The 17,211-nt window shown below is 39.3% G+C and overlaps 1 protein-coding gene across 1 annotated transcript; it reads left to right on the top strand.

The window, feature by feature from the left end:
- Positions 1 to 8,168: 8,168 nt before the first annotated feature.
- On the top strand, positions 8,169 to 13,373 carry LOC128864835 (uncharacterized). Its single transcript, XM_054104593.1, has 2 exons — positions 8,169 to 12,016; positions 12,062 to 13,373. The coding sequence occupies exons 1-2, from the start codon at positions 8,169 to 8,171 to the stop codon at positions 13,371 to 13,373; spliced, it is 5,160 nt and encodes a 1,719-aa protein (XP_053960568.1).
- Positions 13,374 to 17,211: the final 3,838 nt, after the last annotated feature.

Raw genomic sequence — 17,211 nt, 5'->3', positions numbered from 1 at the left:
ACCAAAAGCTTAAGCTTGTGGGATACAGTGGCGTTCTAACATCATAAAAACGTGATTCGCTGTATCTCGGACTTTAAACCTGGGGCTCTCTTCTCCAAACTTGACGTGCACGTTTTCTCTCCAAAGTCTCCAGAAATACCCCCGACCGTCTCTAAAATTACCCCGACTCACCAGCATTATATAACTGATCATTGCACAACTCCAATTCGGCCATTTTAGCTTTAAGTTTTTCTTTAAAAGGATCCACTAGCTGAGGTTGCGAGGACAGATTTTCGCCTGATATTTTAAGAACACGAATACCGTACCTCTTCTTGAATCCTTGGAGCCATCCATCACTAGCGAAGAAGTTTGCTTCATTTTCTTTAAATTTTGCATGCAGTGTTTTTGCCTTTTCTTTCAACATTAGAGCACTTACTGGTCAGTTTTTATGTCGTATTCGGATAAACCAACGATGCAGAGTACTCTCCATTTTGGGCAACTCTGAAGAACGCAGTGTTTTTCTATTTCCAGGTCAACAATACGTGTTGTTTACGCATTTTAAAATCACTTGCTCTTTCGCTTTGTTGATTTAGCAACATTATATTTCCTTGCTAAAATCGTCACAAATGAGCCTTTTTTTAAAAAGCCGAGAATTTTACAATAGCCTTTTGTTTTAATGTCAAGCACACGGGTTTTTTAGAGCTCATTTTCACCAGAAAACATAAGACGAAACACTCTTCGTAAAACCAAAACCGCGACTGAAATATTTTACTCCTTACATGCAATTAGGAATCAAATGACTATTTTATAATTAGGGGATTCCCCGATTTCAGAATTACTTGATAACAATGTAAGCTACATTCAAATAATTGTAACGTTTATTGTTCATGTTAGAGAGCTTTTTGGGTTTGTTCACGTTTTAGAGTAGTCAATGCACACAAATGTCTGTTCACGTTTTGGGGTGTTAAGGGGGGAACCTGTTTATGAGGTCTAAAAATTGCATCTCTTTGCAATTTTTTTTTAAGGAAAAAATTAACTTAGCACTGCAAAGTTTTTTCTATCTTTTAATGAACATTTAAAAAGTTTAAAAAATTTTTGTACTGGTTAAAATAAGTTGAAAAAAATGTTTAAAATAGGAATTAGTAGAGCGCTGCAACGCTGGAGTTTCCAACTGGCGTACAAGTTACAGCTCGTAATTATCTAAAGCAAAAAATTGAAATGGATTTCTAATTATCATGATTTTTTATTTTAGATGAACTAAGAAAACTGAGAGAAATTCCAAAATTTCAACTTTTTGGAGGTTTTATAGAAAAAAATGCCTTTCTATAAAAAAACAAATTCACTTCAACTTGGTATAAAAATCTTGAAAAAAATTTTTTTATCTATTTTGTTAGTTCAAATAGAAGAGAATTTAATACTGAAGGGAACAAGCTATGATTCATTTCAAAAGGTTCATTCGTTTTTTTTTCATTCATGTACGCCAATTCAAAGAAATCATAAAAATGAAAAGTCGAGAAAAGAAGATAAAGTTAGTACTATAGCTGTGCGGTCACAGCGTAACTACCTAACGCTCGCCTACCTTTGGCTTTGTATCTACGGAAATATTGAGAATTAGGCTCTGTAACTTTGTGTGAATGTTCTGAAATATATTAGGAATCGCTTAAAACGAAAAAAAAAATTTATTTTTTTACCCTTATAAACCAGGCTCCCCCCTTAACGCTTTAGAGAGTTCACGTTATCGAGCGTGCGCTGTATTTTAGAATACAAAAAAAACAAATCAAATATTTATTCTAAATTTCTTTTTAGCTACTTGAACCGCAGAAATGTGAAAAAGGGCGAAAAAGCTTGTGTGAGGTTAGTATTTGCAATTTGATCGCACGGCAACCAACCACTAATGTTTAAACACAAACATAGTAACAGAATTGCTTGGCATCCTCTGCTGACCCTAAACAATTGCATTTTTGTTTTGTCTTTTTTTCATTTTTTCTTCTCTGCATATTTGTGCATAAAGTACATAAGTATAACAACTTGTACAATGCTGACTATGTTGGACTATACGAGTGCATTGCAGTTGTGGCATCTAATGCATAAATATGTTGCAACCAAAGAAGCACAATTTTATGTCCAGCATTAGTTGGTATTTTATTTGGACTTTACGTTTTTGTCAGCAATAGGTTATGGCCTCTAAGCTGTTTTTTGTAGCATTTTGCAAATAACTTTCAATGTCTCGAGCCCTAAAGTATGCAACTGTCTACATTGTTTTTGAGTAAAATTGTCGGAAATGAACTTCGTATGTAGGTATTGCACTTGAAATAAGCGAACACTTTATCAAATATGCACCAAAATTTAAACAACTATATTTAGTGAATTAGTGATACAGAGTTTGATTGAAAAGTAATGAGCCTAATTTTTTTTAAGCAGTTTTATTAAACCTTTTGGCTTATACAACTAATATTCTTCAAAATAGGACCCTTGAGCGTCAATACAGCGCTGGTAGTGGTCCTTTCACTGCAGGAAACATTTTTTAAACTCATCCGCCGGAATCGCGTTCAATTCGGCTGTCACAGCTTTTTGGATCGCCTCGATGAAGTCGAATCGCCTCCCCTTCAGCTTTCTTTTCAGGCGCGGGAACAAGAAGAAGTTCGGAGGGGAAAGGTCTGGGCTGTAGGGAGGGTGGGGAAGCACCGGAACCCCCATCTTGGTCAATGCAGAGGTTCACGAACCCGGTTCACATCTTCGTCTGTTTGCGTCATCGAAGGCCCTTCAGATCGCTGTTCGTCTACGACGACCTCCCGGTCTTCCTTGAATGACTTGTGCCACCGTTTTACCTGGGCACTGGACAGAGATTGGTCCCCGTAAGCCTCCTTGAGTAGCACAATAGTTTCGGTACTCGTTTTGTTTAGCTTTACGCAAAATTTGATCGAGTAACATTGCTTCAACGATCGCTGCATTTTCGCCACTGCAAAATCCTAACACACTTTTAAAAAAGCTTTCACGCGCGGAGCGATGTTGACTGCACCGCTGTTGCCAGCGAACTGGGACCAGTTTCTAGTGGAAGGGGAAGGTCCAACGATCATTTTCCCCCACCAGCCGATTCGGTTGATCGCTTGGCAGACGCTCCGCGCAGGAAGGCTCATTACTTTTCAATCAACCCCTGTAGACTCTTCTACTCATATACTCTCACTAACATCAAATCTCTATGAGCTTGAAATTTTGGAACGGGTTTAGTTATGTTTTACAGTACAGCCAAAATTAATGTCTCTGAATAGAGTATGCGCGATTCTATTATATTACTTTTTTTTAATTTTTTTTTTTTGTGGGAGGGGAGGATAGAAATGTCAGAAACATGCAACTGATGCCGTCGCGCTAATGATATGTGGGTCACGCTCCACAGTGCGGCCGATTCCCGAAAAGCTGGCCAAAACTCAAAAAATTAAGTTGGTTGGTTAGTTGGTTAAAGTGGTGATTCTTCCAGAATCCAACTAGCGCTTTGGCGCCATTTTGTTGCCACATCCTCGTTGCCAACTTGTTTAACGGTTTTTTACAGCATAACTATATCCAGTCTGTGCGGTTAAGGAACCTTATTAGGTTGTTAACGTCTAAGCCAGATAGTTGTTCGAGATTCTCGAACAGCGGTTGGCCCAGGGTTAACAGTCTGTCCTTCCATAGGGCAGAGCATTCACAGAGGAAATGGAAGATTGTCTCCTTTTTCTCCGGTTGTTTACAACTGTGACAGTATGTATTGTGAGGGATACCCATTTTGGCTGCTTGTTCTCCGATAGACCAAAAGCCAGTTATGACTGCCGTTAGTCTCCAGGCATCCCGTCGTTTCATTCTTATTAATGCCGACGATTGCTTGAGGTTGTAGGTGGGCCATAACGTTCTGCTAATTTTGCATTTCGTCTGGACTTTCCACCTACAGTCAGCGATTCGGAGGTATTTTTGGGAAATTATGCTCTTGACTGCACCTAATGGTGTGAGTACCGATTCTGCAAGAGCGTTATTCATGGCAGATCCCCCTCTTGCCAGTTCATCTGCTTTTTCGTTACCTTCAATGTTCCGAATCAAAATTAAGTAATTGATTCAAAATTTCTTACTCGGGGGTTGTCGGGGTCGCTGATTACGAATTTGATCTTAAAATTTTGAAAATCCACCCCCTTCCACCCCTATTGGCCACCCCTCACGCCAATAGCGTATATTCAAGAACATAATCAAGATGCATGTAAATTTATATGTTTTCGGGGTCGCTGATTAGCAAGTGGTAGCAGCTGAATCTTGTTTTATTCAGTAACCATTACTTTTGTGAGTAACCTTTAATAGGTTTCAAAGCAGCATATGACGGCGTTGTATTACTATACAGTTTGAAAACTCAAATTTTATAAAAAAAATTGCAAAAAATGTATCTACGTATTGCTGCAGCTAAAAATTTTGTGTCGAGGTATTGATATATACTAAAGATTTCTCGTATTTTACTAACCTTCCGAAGATGATTCCATTTGGTTTTGTTCAATTTACTCCATTACAAAATCTTTCAAATGTGTACAACTTTCACTATTCATCGACAGTAATACGATGCTCAAACGAAGGCCACGTTGCGACTGAAAATACAGAGGATACTTAGGGTACAGGACGTTGCTATGAACGGTTTTCACTACTCAAGGCATTACTGTAGCCAACCCAAAGACAAAAAAACTCCATCTAGAAACTTTTTTTTTCGACTTTTGGCCAGCTTTTTGGGAATCGGCCGCACTATGCGCTCCCACTAAAACAGACCTCCCCTATTCGGCTGACTTCCACCCCGGGACCGCAATTGCACTACATCCAGGGTGGTGCCGTGATTGTGGATAGCAACCACAAAAGAAATCTGCATCCAGGCTCTCTACCTATGACGTATGGAGCTTATACGTCGGTGATAGTCTCCATTACTCCATTAAGAAGTAAATGGAACTTCGAAAGTGTGCAGTAATGTCGTGTGCATTACCGTCTTGTCTGCGTATGATATGGTCGTGAGTCATTAACTCGAGCGTCCGTTATTGTTCTCGGTATGTCTGAGTCGACCTCCTCTGGAACACTGTTTCATGTTAGCTTTAGCACTTGTCGGGAAGTTCGGTGTGATCAGACGCGGCACAGGGCGTTAATATTGTTTTGCTCTAGCTGCGGGTACTGAAGCAGCTCTATTGCTCGCCTTTCTTCGTCCGGTTTGTGTAGCGTACGCAATACTTGCTTAGAAAACTTGCATGCAGCATCCCAGCAATGTTTTGAAATGCACATACTGCCAGTTAAATTGGTCTCAAGGATAGTGGCTAGCTCCTCACGTTCTCTTTCGAATCTTGGACAGTAGAAGAGTACGTGTCGTGCGTCTTCAATATTCTCTGGGCAGGCAGGGCAGAGTGGTGAAGCGGAGACACCAAACCTGTGCATATAATACAGAAAGCACCCATGTCCGCTCAGCATCTGGGAGAGGAAGTAATCCACTTCTCCGTGCCTTCGCCGTAACCACGTGTTTAGGTTAGGGATAAGTTCGTGCGTCCAGCGGCCTTTAGGAGAATGACCCCAACTTCGCCGCCATTCGTCAAGTGACGCCATTCGCTGTGCCAACTTTTGGTCCCTTGTAGGTTTTGCAGCTTGCTTTGGATAGACACCAGTGGATATCCAGTCCGGTATGCACAGGCTACTCGCAAAGCACTCACTCTTTAATCCTGCCCGGCCCCTCGTAGGTGTATTTCTCGGGCTTGAGACCAAATGGGAGCGGCATATAACAGCAGTCGGTCACAGTAGACAGAAGTCTCCTTCTTGTACCTTGGGCTCCCCCAATGTTCGGCAGCAACCGTGCGCGATTATACTATAAGTTGCTTTGAGAACAAGAGTGTTTCAAAAAAAAGAGGTTGTCTGTAAAGTCGGTTTACTGACGATAGTTTAACGTGACAACGTCATAAGAAAATACCGATGTAATGGTTGCAATTTTCAAAACAAAATTTTAATTTTATTTGTTTGATAGATATTTTGTATGGATATAGAGAAGGAAGTAAATGGAATCGCAATGGAATATGTCAAGTTACATTTACACAAACGAGAAAAATGAAGAAACATTTATCAAACTCATGAAAGATATCTTCAATTTCGATTGTGCATCAGACGTTAATAAGTCAACAACACTAAGAGGCAACATCATCGATTTGCCTTTTTCAAGACACATTACACTCGAAACACCCCCTTTCATTTCCTACTTTTCCTATCATCGTATCGCATATACATACATATATATACTCACTCAAGTAGGAGAGAGCCAGATGTCGAATGTTGCCGAATGCGGGGGTCGATTGTGCTCTTTGTCGTTCGATTCGCTTGCAGTTCAAGCAAGGTAACGAAGCATTTTTTCGTGCGTGCAGCCGGCTTAATCGAATTATAAGACGTTATCACGTCAATATATTAAATTTTTAATGATGTTTGATGCTTAAGAACCGAACAAATCAGTGTTAAGTAGATACATACTTACATGCTTCTCGAATCGAAGAATTAGTATTTGCACTTAAAAGCAGCCATAGTTCTCAACAGTTCTTAACAGTGATCCACTCCTTTTTCTGATATTTGCCTGAGCGCTTAACTGTTAGTTCTGTTAGTTCACTTACAGTAGTTGTTAGCTAATACGAAATAGAGCAATGTATTGCGAAGAGTAGTTGTATTTGGGAGTCTGCCGAAGTATACTTCTAAAACTCAACGATCAGAATTATTACACGATATACATCAGATTATTTGTTCTTGTTCATTTAACAGAAAGCGAGTATTTCTCCTAAATTTAGCACAACCATGCTAGAGTGCAAGTTTTGTGAGCACCAGTTATGCAAAACTTTAGTCAGTAACTTGAAAAACTTGATGTATTAGATGTAGCGGTCATTCCCAACGGGGAAAATACAAAATGTAGGGTAATCAAGAAAAAGTTATTTGGGCATCTAAATCATTGCCATCTTAATCACTCTGAGAAGGTAGAGAGCAACCATCTTAAAGTGTAAAAATACTAGATAAGCAGTACAGGAAAACAAAAGGTTAAGTGTGTAAGCGAATTGAAAAAATTTGTTTAAACTAAGATGTTTAGAAGGAATGTGAAAAGAGATTAAGGTTCGCTCCTTATTGGATATAGCAAGTGTTTAACTTTTCAAAGTTTTCTTCCTTACAAACTGACTAGGCAATTATTACATCAACTCACTTTGAAACTATTTTCCACTTGCATGCAATCTTGTGATAAGTGCCAGTTACGTTTGTGAGCTCTGAAAGCTTCTTATGTATATATGTATGTATGTATGATACATAGTGCAATAATACCGGTAACTCTAATTGCAATACCAGATCCTTTTGTGCAACAATTAAAAAGTCTACGTTGTAGTGGAAATTAAGACAAGAGAGCAACTTGAGTACTGTAATTAAAGAGCAACTATGAAATGCTCGCAGAGCAAACATAAATGCCATAAATGCTGCTAAAGGAAAATGTTGTGAGTCTATGAAATATTATCGTAAATTTTAAGACTAAGTGGAGTAGTTGTTGAGTTCAATTTAATATTAGTTAAAATACTTTAATGTTTTTCAACTTTTGTTATTTGTTATAATTTTCTGTGAATTAAGTAGGTTTTGTTTGTAAAGAAATGTGTATAAATACGGAACATTTTGTAAAATAAATGTGAGAAAAAATTGTAATTTTGAATCAGAAGCAACATACTTTAAATTGGGAATTTTTGCCGCAATATCATCGCTACAAATAACCAACAGGAATTTGTGCTCATCGTTAGTGAGGTCCTTCGTTCCGGATATTTCATCGCTTCAATCAACTTGGTCCTATCGCAACATCAAGAATTAAGGATTCTCCCTGCAAACGAATTTATAGCCGCCTTCAAAGATTCTTCCCGCATCAATTTCTTCCTGCAACATTATTGGTTCTTCCCGCAACAGTTTTGTAGCTGCATACAGGATTCTCCCCGCAACATTTTTGGTCCTTCGAGCCGGATATAGTCACTCCGCTTGCCTTTTGCATGTACGCATTCGCTTGTGTACATACATACGCGTAGCAAAAGGCGCAACGAATATTAAGAAAATTATTTTTGTGCATTAAATCGTGTGTACGTTTGTGCAGCCGTTCCTGCATTTAACATCGCGAAAATTCTAAAAAACCCGTCGTTTGCTTTTCTGTCATATTAAAAATGTCGAATTCTATTAAAACGCGCGATTCCGCTCTCAATGCCATTAAACGGTATATGGCAAAAAGTATTGATGAGGCATTCACTATGGATGCAGAGAATATTGCAAGCTACCTTCAGTTATTGAGTGAACAGTGGGTTCGTTTTAACGTTGCTCAAGACGCTGTAGAAATTACGTGTGGTGCCGATGTTATTGAAATTGAAGAAAATGTGCGTATCCAAGCCGAAACTTGGTACTCTACAGCTTCAGCTAACTTTAGCCGCGTGAAAAATTGTCGTACTAATTCGCAAGATAGCTCCACAAAGGCATCTGTGTCCACGGTTATACGTTTACCGAAAATGGAGTTGCCCACATTCTCCGGTGACTCTACAGAATGGATTGGTTTTTTCGACGCGTTTTCTTCGTTAGTTGATAATAACTCTGCATTATCAGATGGACAAAAGTTGCACTATCTCCGAAGCTGCTTGAAAGGTGACGCGTTGAAAATTATCAGTGGTTTTAAAATATGTGACGCAAATTACGTTGAAGCTTGGGGTCTATTAACATCGCGGTATAAGGTTATTCGTGTAATTGTGGAATCTCACCTTCGCGCGTTGGCTGAAATTAAAAGAGCTACGCATGACAATGCTGACGCAATCAAAGGTGTAATTGATGCGTTCCAACAGCATATTCGCGAGCTTAAAGCGTTGGGTCGTCCGATTGAGTTTTGGGATGATTGGTTGGTACATGAGGTCGTCAGTAAGTTGGCATTCGAAACGCGTAAGCAGTGGGAGTTATCGCTCGTTAGTGATGATCCTCCATCTTTTGAGCAACTAATAACATTTTTAGAGATAAGATGCCGATCGTTATCGATGTTTTCGTCGTCAACAACATCAGTACCAATTAAGGTTAAAACTGCATCAGCAAGCAAGTCGACAAATGTGTTCCACACGGTATCAAAACAAAGTAACGTGTGTGCATATTGTAATGGACCTCATAAAATTTACAGTTGTGAAAAATTTCGTGAATTGGACTTGTCTACAAAATCACAGTTCGTGAAGCAAGGTCGCATATGCTTCAACTGCTTAAGTTTAGGTCACTATAAAGACCGTTGTAATAGTGATTCCACTTGCCGCATGTGTAAACAACGTCATCACACTCTGTTGCACGGTGCTTTGCAGTCAACGACCGTTACCGCAGTGAACAATTACGCGACGCATTCGTTATGCGCTGCTGACGCCACATCAAAGGTAAGCGCAAAAGCTTTTGAACTTCCAGCAAGCGTCGACGTTCCACGCGTTTCTTCATGCTTGAACTCGAGCTCCAATCCACCCATAGCTGTAGAAAGAGTTGTGCTGTTATCCACCGCATTAGTGAAGGTACGCGACTGTTCTGGTAATTGGCAGCCCGCACGTGCACTTTTCGATTCTGGATCACATGCTTCCTTTGTAACCGAAGCGTGTGTGCAACGCTTAGGCCTGCCGCGATCAACATCTGAAGTTAACATTACTGGAATTGGGTCAGCGCAAGGAGGACGAGCTAGAGGTGAAGTATCACTTTCTCTTTCTTCTTTCTCTACAAATCAATGCTTTACTGTCAAAACGTTAATTCTGTCTAAAATTACAAGCGACTTGCCAACACAGACTATAGCTACTTCATCGTGGCCACATATCCGAGGTTTGTTTTTAGCCGATCCCCATTTTATGAAGCCTGGACGGGTCGATATATTGATTGGAATGGACGTTATGGATCAACTGATCTGTACAGAACTTCGTAAGGGTCCATCTGGAGCTCCTATGGCTCAACTGACGGTCTTTGGGTGGACTCTGTTTGGAAGCGTGAATGGATCTGAGTCTGATATGCCACGCTTACAGTCGTTACATTGCGATGTTCATTTGGATCGAGCATTGAACAAGTTATGGGAGTTAGAGGAAGCTCCGCAAAAAACGTATCTTACGCATGAGGAGCGTTACTGTGAAGACCATTTTGAAACAACGCATCGAAGGGAACCTAACGGACGGTTTGTCGTCGAATTGCCGCTGAAGCCCGATGTAGCTCTGGGAGAGTCGCGAAACTTTGCTATCCGGAATTTGTTACGACTTGAAAGAAGACTCGCTTGTGACTCCGATCTTCGTTTACGCTACAATGAATTCATGAATGAACTTATTGACATGAAACATATGCAGGTCACGTCAGAGACTATGAATCCAACGTATTATATGCCTCATCATCCTGTTTTAAAGGAAAGTAGTACCACGACCAAATTGAGGGTTGTATTTAACGCGTCCGCAAAATCAACTTCCGGAAATTCGCTGAATGACGCATTATTTATAGGACCTCAATTGCAGGAAGATTTATACTCCATCTTACTTCGCTTTAGAACACACCGCTATGCTGTAACAGCAGATGTCGCCAAAATGTATCGTCAAATCTGTGTATCCTTAAAACACGCCGATTTGCAACGCATCGTATGGCGTAGCCACCCATCCCTGCCTATCCAAGATTTTCGCATGGTTCGCGTAACGTACGGAGTGGCAGCTGCGTCTCATCTAGCTGTCCGATCACTTCAACAGACGGCAAGAGATTCGTCGAATGGTTGTGCTAGGGCTGTTAGTGTTATTCTCAAGGATTTTTACATGGATGATCTACTTACTGGTGCATCTAGTAAAGAAGAACTTCGATTGTTGCAGCAAAATATTTCCGAAATATTGAGGGAAGGGGGGTTTGAACTTCGTAAGTGGGCATCGAACTGCGCTGAACTAATCGCAAGCATTTCCAATGCATCTACGAACATATCACATTATATTGTCGACGATAAGGATGTTCACGCTTTAGGTCTTATCTGGAACACAGAAGGAGACTACCTCACGTTTACTATTAACTTGAGGGAACCGCCAGTTAAGTTGACCAAGCGTATATTTCTATCAGATGCAAGTACGCTCTTCGATCCTCTGGGCCTACTTGCTCCCGCTACTATAAATTCAAAAATTTGGTTTCAAGACATATGGCGCACTAAGGTAGGTTGGGATGATATCATTCCTGAGTCTATCGCAACGAAGTGGTTGGAGCATCGCATAGAGCTCAAGCAATTGGCACATTTGAAGGTGAACCGTTGGTTTGGTACTGAAGTAGCTGGGTCATTTACGCAATTGCACGTATTCGCAGACGCGTCCGAGCGCGCTTACGCCGCCGTCTTGTATGCACGAACAACACAAAGCGACGGTAGCATTACAGTGTCATTAATTTCGTCGAAAACCAAAGTAGCTCCGCTTAAGCCGACAACGTTGCCACGTCTTGAATTATGCGCCGCTCATCTTGCTGCTAAACTAGTGCGAAGCGTGCTGCACTGCTGGTCTGAAATCCGTTATCCGCTTTTCGCTTGGACTGATTCTACTATAACATTGGCATGGTTACAAGCTCACCCCAGCAGATGGGTGACATTTATAGCCAACCGCGTAGCTGATATTCAAGAAGTTTTGCCTCCCGAATGTTGGAACCACGTTCGTTCTGAACAGAATCCTGCAGATTGTGCTTCAAGAGGTATAACTCCCTCCGAATTATTACGTCATCAATTATGGTGGGCTGGTCCTATTTTCCTGAAAAGCACTGAACAATTATGGAAGCAGAAAAAATCTAAAGAGCACACTACAGAGCTGGGCATACGAAATAGTATTCGTGCTCATGTGACTAATTCTACAGATTATTGGTCCGTGATGACAAAATACTCATCGTATTCTAAGCTGCGTCGAGTTATTTCCTACGTTTTACGCTTTTTGACTAACATTCGGGCTAACAGACGGCTTAATGTTATAAAGCGTTTTGGTACACCGAGTTGCCAAGAGTTATTTGAAGCTGAACTTCGCCTAATAAGGTATACGCAACGGTTTTATTTTTCTAATGAAATTTCTCTTTGCAGCGCTAAAAGACCAATCCCACTTCGCAGTAGTCTTTTGCGTCTGCAGCCCTTTCTGGATGAGACTTGTGTTCTACGTGTTGGAGGAAGAATAAAAAATGATGAAGTCGCTCCAGATGTTAAGCATCCCATTATCTTGCCTAAGAATTGTCCGCTTGCTAAGTTAATAATCTGCGAAATACACAAGGTCACTTTGCACGCTGGGCCCCGCATTATGCAAACTGTCTTGCAACGTCGTTATTGGGTTATCGGAGCTCGTAGCTTGATCCGTAATATATACCATAAGTGCGTGAAATGCACTTATTTGAACCGCAATCTTACCACACAAGTCATGGGTGATCTACCTGTCATTCGCACAACCTACGCCCGTTGTTTTACTCACACTGCTGTTGACTTCGCTGGACCTTACCTCTACAAATTCACCCAAGGAAGAGGAGCTAAGGCTACCAAAGGCTACATCTGTTCGTTCATTTGTATGTGCACTGGTGCGATGCATCTCGAATTTGTTGGTGACCTGTCAACACCAGCTTTCCTAAATGCGTTTAAAAGGTTCACAAATCGTCGAGGTTTTTGTAAGGTCATGACATCAGATAACGGTACAAATTTCGTTGGAGCCGAGAAGGAGTTGCGCATTGCATTTCAACAGTGCATGGCTGATATTAAACTTCGCTCATTCTTTGCGGACTCGAATATCGAATGGCGATTTAATCCACCGGCTGCACCCCATATGGGAGGTTACTGGGAGACCGGAGTCAAACGTGTTAAGTATCATTTAAAACGCGTATTAGGAGAAGTTCCACTATCATACGAAGAGTTCAACACACTTTTGACTGAAATAGAAGCTTGCGTAAACTCTCGTCCACTCTGTGACAACTCTGAAGCTGCTGGTGACTTAGAAGTTTTAACTCCCGGACATTTCATAGTCGGTGAACCGCTTAAGTCAATACCGGAACCTGAGGGTCAAGGGTTTCGTGGAAATCTTCGACAGCGATGGCAAGCAATTTCTGCCATGAGACAACATTTCTGGCGTCGTTGGAGAGACGAGTACCTCGTGAGCTTACAACGTCGCACTAAATGGTTTCGTTCTTCACGCAACATTGAAGAAGGGGATGTGGTTGCTGTATTCAACGAGCCTAATCCTCCGACGAAGTGGACGATTGCACGAGTGATCAAATGCCATCATGGTACCGATGGACGCGTAAGAGTAGTTACGTTGAAAACACCGCATGGCGAATTGGTTCGCCCTATAGTCAAACTTTGCCTTTTGCCAACGAAAGGAGATTTATTTCATGAAGAAACTAATAACTTATCGTAAATGTTTTTCAAGGCTTTTCATTTTCTTTTTAATATTTTATTTTGAACTTATTCAGATAGTTCAAGGGCGGCGGTATGTTGAGTTCAATTTAATATTAGTTAAAATACTTTAATGTTTTTCAACTTTTGTTATTTGTTATAATTTTCTGTGAATTAAGTAGGTTTTGTTTGTAAAGAAATGTGTATAAATACGGAACATTTTGTAAAATAAATGTGAGAAAAAATTGTAATTTTGAATCAGAAGCAACATACTTTAAATTGGGAATTTTTGCCGCAATATCATCGCTACAATAACCAACAGGAATTTGTGCTCATCGTTAGTGAGGTCCTTCGTTCCGGATATTTCATCGCTTCAATCAACTTGGTCCTATCGCAACATCAAGAATTAAGGATTCTCCCTGCAAACGAATTTATAGCCGCCTTCAAAGATTCTTCCCGCATCAATTTCTTCCTGCAACATTATTGGTTCTTCCCGCAACAGTTTTGTAGCTGCATACAGGATTCTCCCCGCAACAGTAGTGAAAGAATTGTTAAATATGAAGTGTAAAGGAGAAAATGGAAAACATAATAATCCGACCATTAAGACGTAAGTGGGAAATAAAAAAATTTATTAAAATAAAAGAAAATGCAATAAGAAAAAATAATAAAAAAATAAGATAACAAATAAAAAAAAATTAAAAAAATATATAATAAAATAAAATAAAATGAAATAAAGAGAAGGAAGAAACAGGACGCAGAAACGCAAATCAAACAGAGACTTCAGACAAGAAAGGGCGAAAGGTAAGCCAAACGACGTTCAGAAGCAACACTCTTCAAGGCAGCGGAAGGATGAAGTTACGCGAAAGTGCTGCAAAACCTGCGCCAGTATGTTGAATCAGTCGAAGAATGGGTGCACTCTTCCTGTAAAATCAGATATGTTTCGCAAAAAATAAAATAAAACTTGTTTCAGATGTTTAACCCTTTCGGTCCGAACGGGACTTATATGTCCCGGCACGTGTTTGAAGATACCTAGCCTGGAAATTAAGAGAATTTAATGGACTTTATTTATCCCATTTCGTAGTTAATGCCATTCTTAACCGTATTTCCTTCCGTTATTTGAAGTTAAATGGTAAACACGTGTTCATTAGACAAAAAACAAACGCAAACGTAGACGCGAATTTTTACAAGTGGTAGGTTTTTTTGCGATTTTTCGTGGTTTCTTCAAAGTTTACTGAAAATATATTTATTTATTGTGCTAGTGCTCTATTATTATATTGAGGTAAGTAAGTAAAAGTTTTTGTGTTATATAAAAAATTACTGGCATTTTTATCCTGGTGGGACGTATGTGTCCCATCAGTATTCTTGTTTGCTCCTTACCATAAGTAAAAACCAATTTTTTTATACTGTATTACTTGCTCATTGTTTTCTTCTTTTCACTTTACTGAAACTAAATGTATGTTGAATTCATAATAAAACAAACTTTTATATAAAACGATATTGGATCATAATATCCTAAACGGGACAAATGCGTCCATAAAAATACTGAGGGGGCATATATGTCCCAGCCCCTCCCACCGCCCCTTTTTAACCGAATACAATTTTGATGGGACAAAAGACTTTTATTTCACCCATTGCAAGTATTAAATATATAAAATAATTGGTATTTCCGTTAGCGGCTTTCCGTACCGAAAGGGTTAAAAGAAAGGAGATATTTCAGTTTAAAATATCGATACCATAATTTTAAGCACTGAATAAATCTCAAAATAAAATGTAGAATTTTGTTCAAACTTTTCTAACTTTGCTTCTTATCAAAAGTAACTTTACTTATTCTTAGAAAAATTTTTTGGAAAAAAAAACAATTTTTTTAAAATGAAACGAAAATAATTCAGCTTAAAAAACTCTATAAAACAACCTAATTTTACTTATTCTTAGAAAAAATTAAAAAAAAAGAAATTTAAATTTTTTTGTGATAAAATGAAATAGAGATAAAACATTAAAAAACTCTATACCATAATTTTAAGCACAGAATAAATCTCAAAAAAAAAATTAAATATTTTTCAAAATTTTTTCACTTTACTTCTTATCAAATAACTTTACTCACTTTTTTTTGCAAAAAAAAAACAAAATTTTAGTTCAGTTATCAAAAAACAAAATATTTTTCAAAATTTTTTCACTACTTCTTATCAAAACCAACTTTTAGTTCAGTTTAAAAAACTCTATACCATAATTTTAAGCACTGAATAAATGTCAAAATAAAATGCAAAAGTTTGTTCAACCAATTTTTGCTTTATTTCTTATCAAAAGTAACTTTACTTCTTATTACTTCTTTTAGAAAAAATTTTGACGATGCCCAAAACATTTGGATCACTTTCTATGCCTTCTTCCTTTTACATCTCATAATTTTATTTTCCTTACCACCTCCTTCCTTCCCTCGAAAAAGAATGTTTTCTTGTGCGAATTTTTTAATCTTTTAAAATGCTTTTGTTAGTAAAGATAAAGACGTTCAAATTTGTAAAAGAAGCTATTTTACTTCTAATTCGGAGGATATTGAAGCTGCGAAAATTCGATTATCTCTTTGCTGCAAACTTACTAAACATATTTTGCAATTATATTTCGTGGAGGATTACACATTTGTCCAAAAATAAGTAACTTCTACAATATTCAGAAGAGCAGCACATTGATAATAAAGCCACCTCCATTTCCAGTTTGCTGAAAGGATTTAATAACCAGCGCTCACTTTCCGTCTAGTGGACACGTCTGTGTGAGAGCGCTTAATATAATCGCCATGTGATGAATAAAATGCAATAATAAAACCTACTCATCGTACGCAGCCAAGCGGCATTAAACACGTTCATCTGTTTCATATCACAACCATTCTGGACATTTCCCCTCGCTCCCCTAATTCCAACTTAACGACGAGTGCAGGCATTTCCGCTTAAGCTGCGGACGAAAAAAAGTGCAACACTTAATATGACAATGAACCACATTTGGAGAGTAAGGAGTGAGGGACTGCGGAGAGTATGGACAACATGGGCCAGGAGAAGGCTAGTAGAAGGCCAGTCGCCCAGACATATGTGGGTATGTATGTAAGGTGGAAGGGGATTTAATAATGCCACTAGTAGACAGAAAGTGCCAGGGGCAGCTACACAAGTAAAAGTGTGCCCTTTGTGGCAAAACCTACACACCCATACATATGCGCCTAATGCAACGAATATATATGTATGTGTCTGTGTGTGTATAAAAAGGGAGAATATTTTTATTGCATTTTTATATATTATGTTTCATGTTATTTGCAGTTTGTTGTTGCAACAATTCATCTCAACTGAAAACTGAAATAAAACAGTCGCGCAAAACACTTGACCAGCTGGCGTGGCTGGACTCAAATATTTAGGTGGGAAAAGACCACTCGTATGAATGTAACTACATATGTAAGTATGTGTGTGTGTGTTCCTGCCTGCTCGCCAGCCTGAGTGATGACTACTATTGTAACCTTTGTTGTTAGCATGAAACAAGTAACAACAACAACAGCAACAATATCAAATGGGCATTCATTTGTTTTGTTTTAATTTCAGCTTTTTACTGTTATTTCGCTACATGTGCCGCTGGCAGGGGTAGAAGAGGGGGCACTGTGCGGAAGGACAAGTTATTACAATGAAGCGGGCGGCGTCTCCCCACTTCCATGCACAAAGTCGCATTTTATGCTCATTAATGTTGCATTTATATCCGCTACTGGCGACTGGTGCTTCAGGAGCGGCTTCTGCTCCGCTTACTGCCTCTGCAGGGCATCCGTTTGCCTGCACTTGGCAACTTTCGAGTTTTCGTATGTTGCATGCAATTCATAGTGTTCATCGTGCAACATG

This window comes from Anastrepha ludens, chromosome 5, assembly GCF_028408465.1.
Source record: "Anastrepha ludens isolate Willacy chromosome 5, idAnaLude1.1, whole genome shotgun sequence".
NCBI lineage: Eukaryota > Metazoa > Arthropoda > Insecta > Diptera > Tephritidae > Anastrepha > Anastrepha ludens.
The sequence above is the reverse complement of the archived record's forward strand: the minus strand, read 5'-3'. Positions and strand labels throughout refer to the sequence as shown.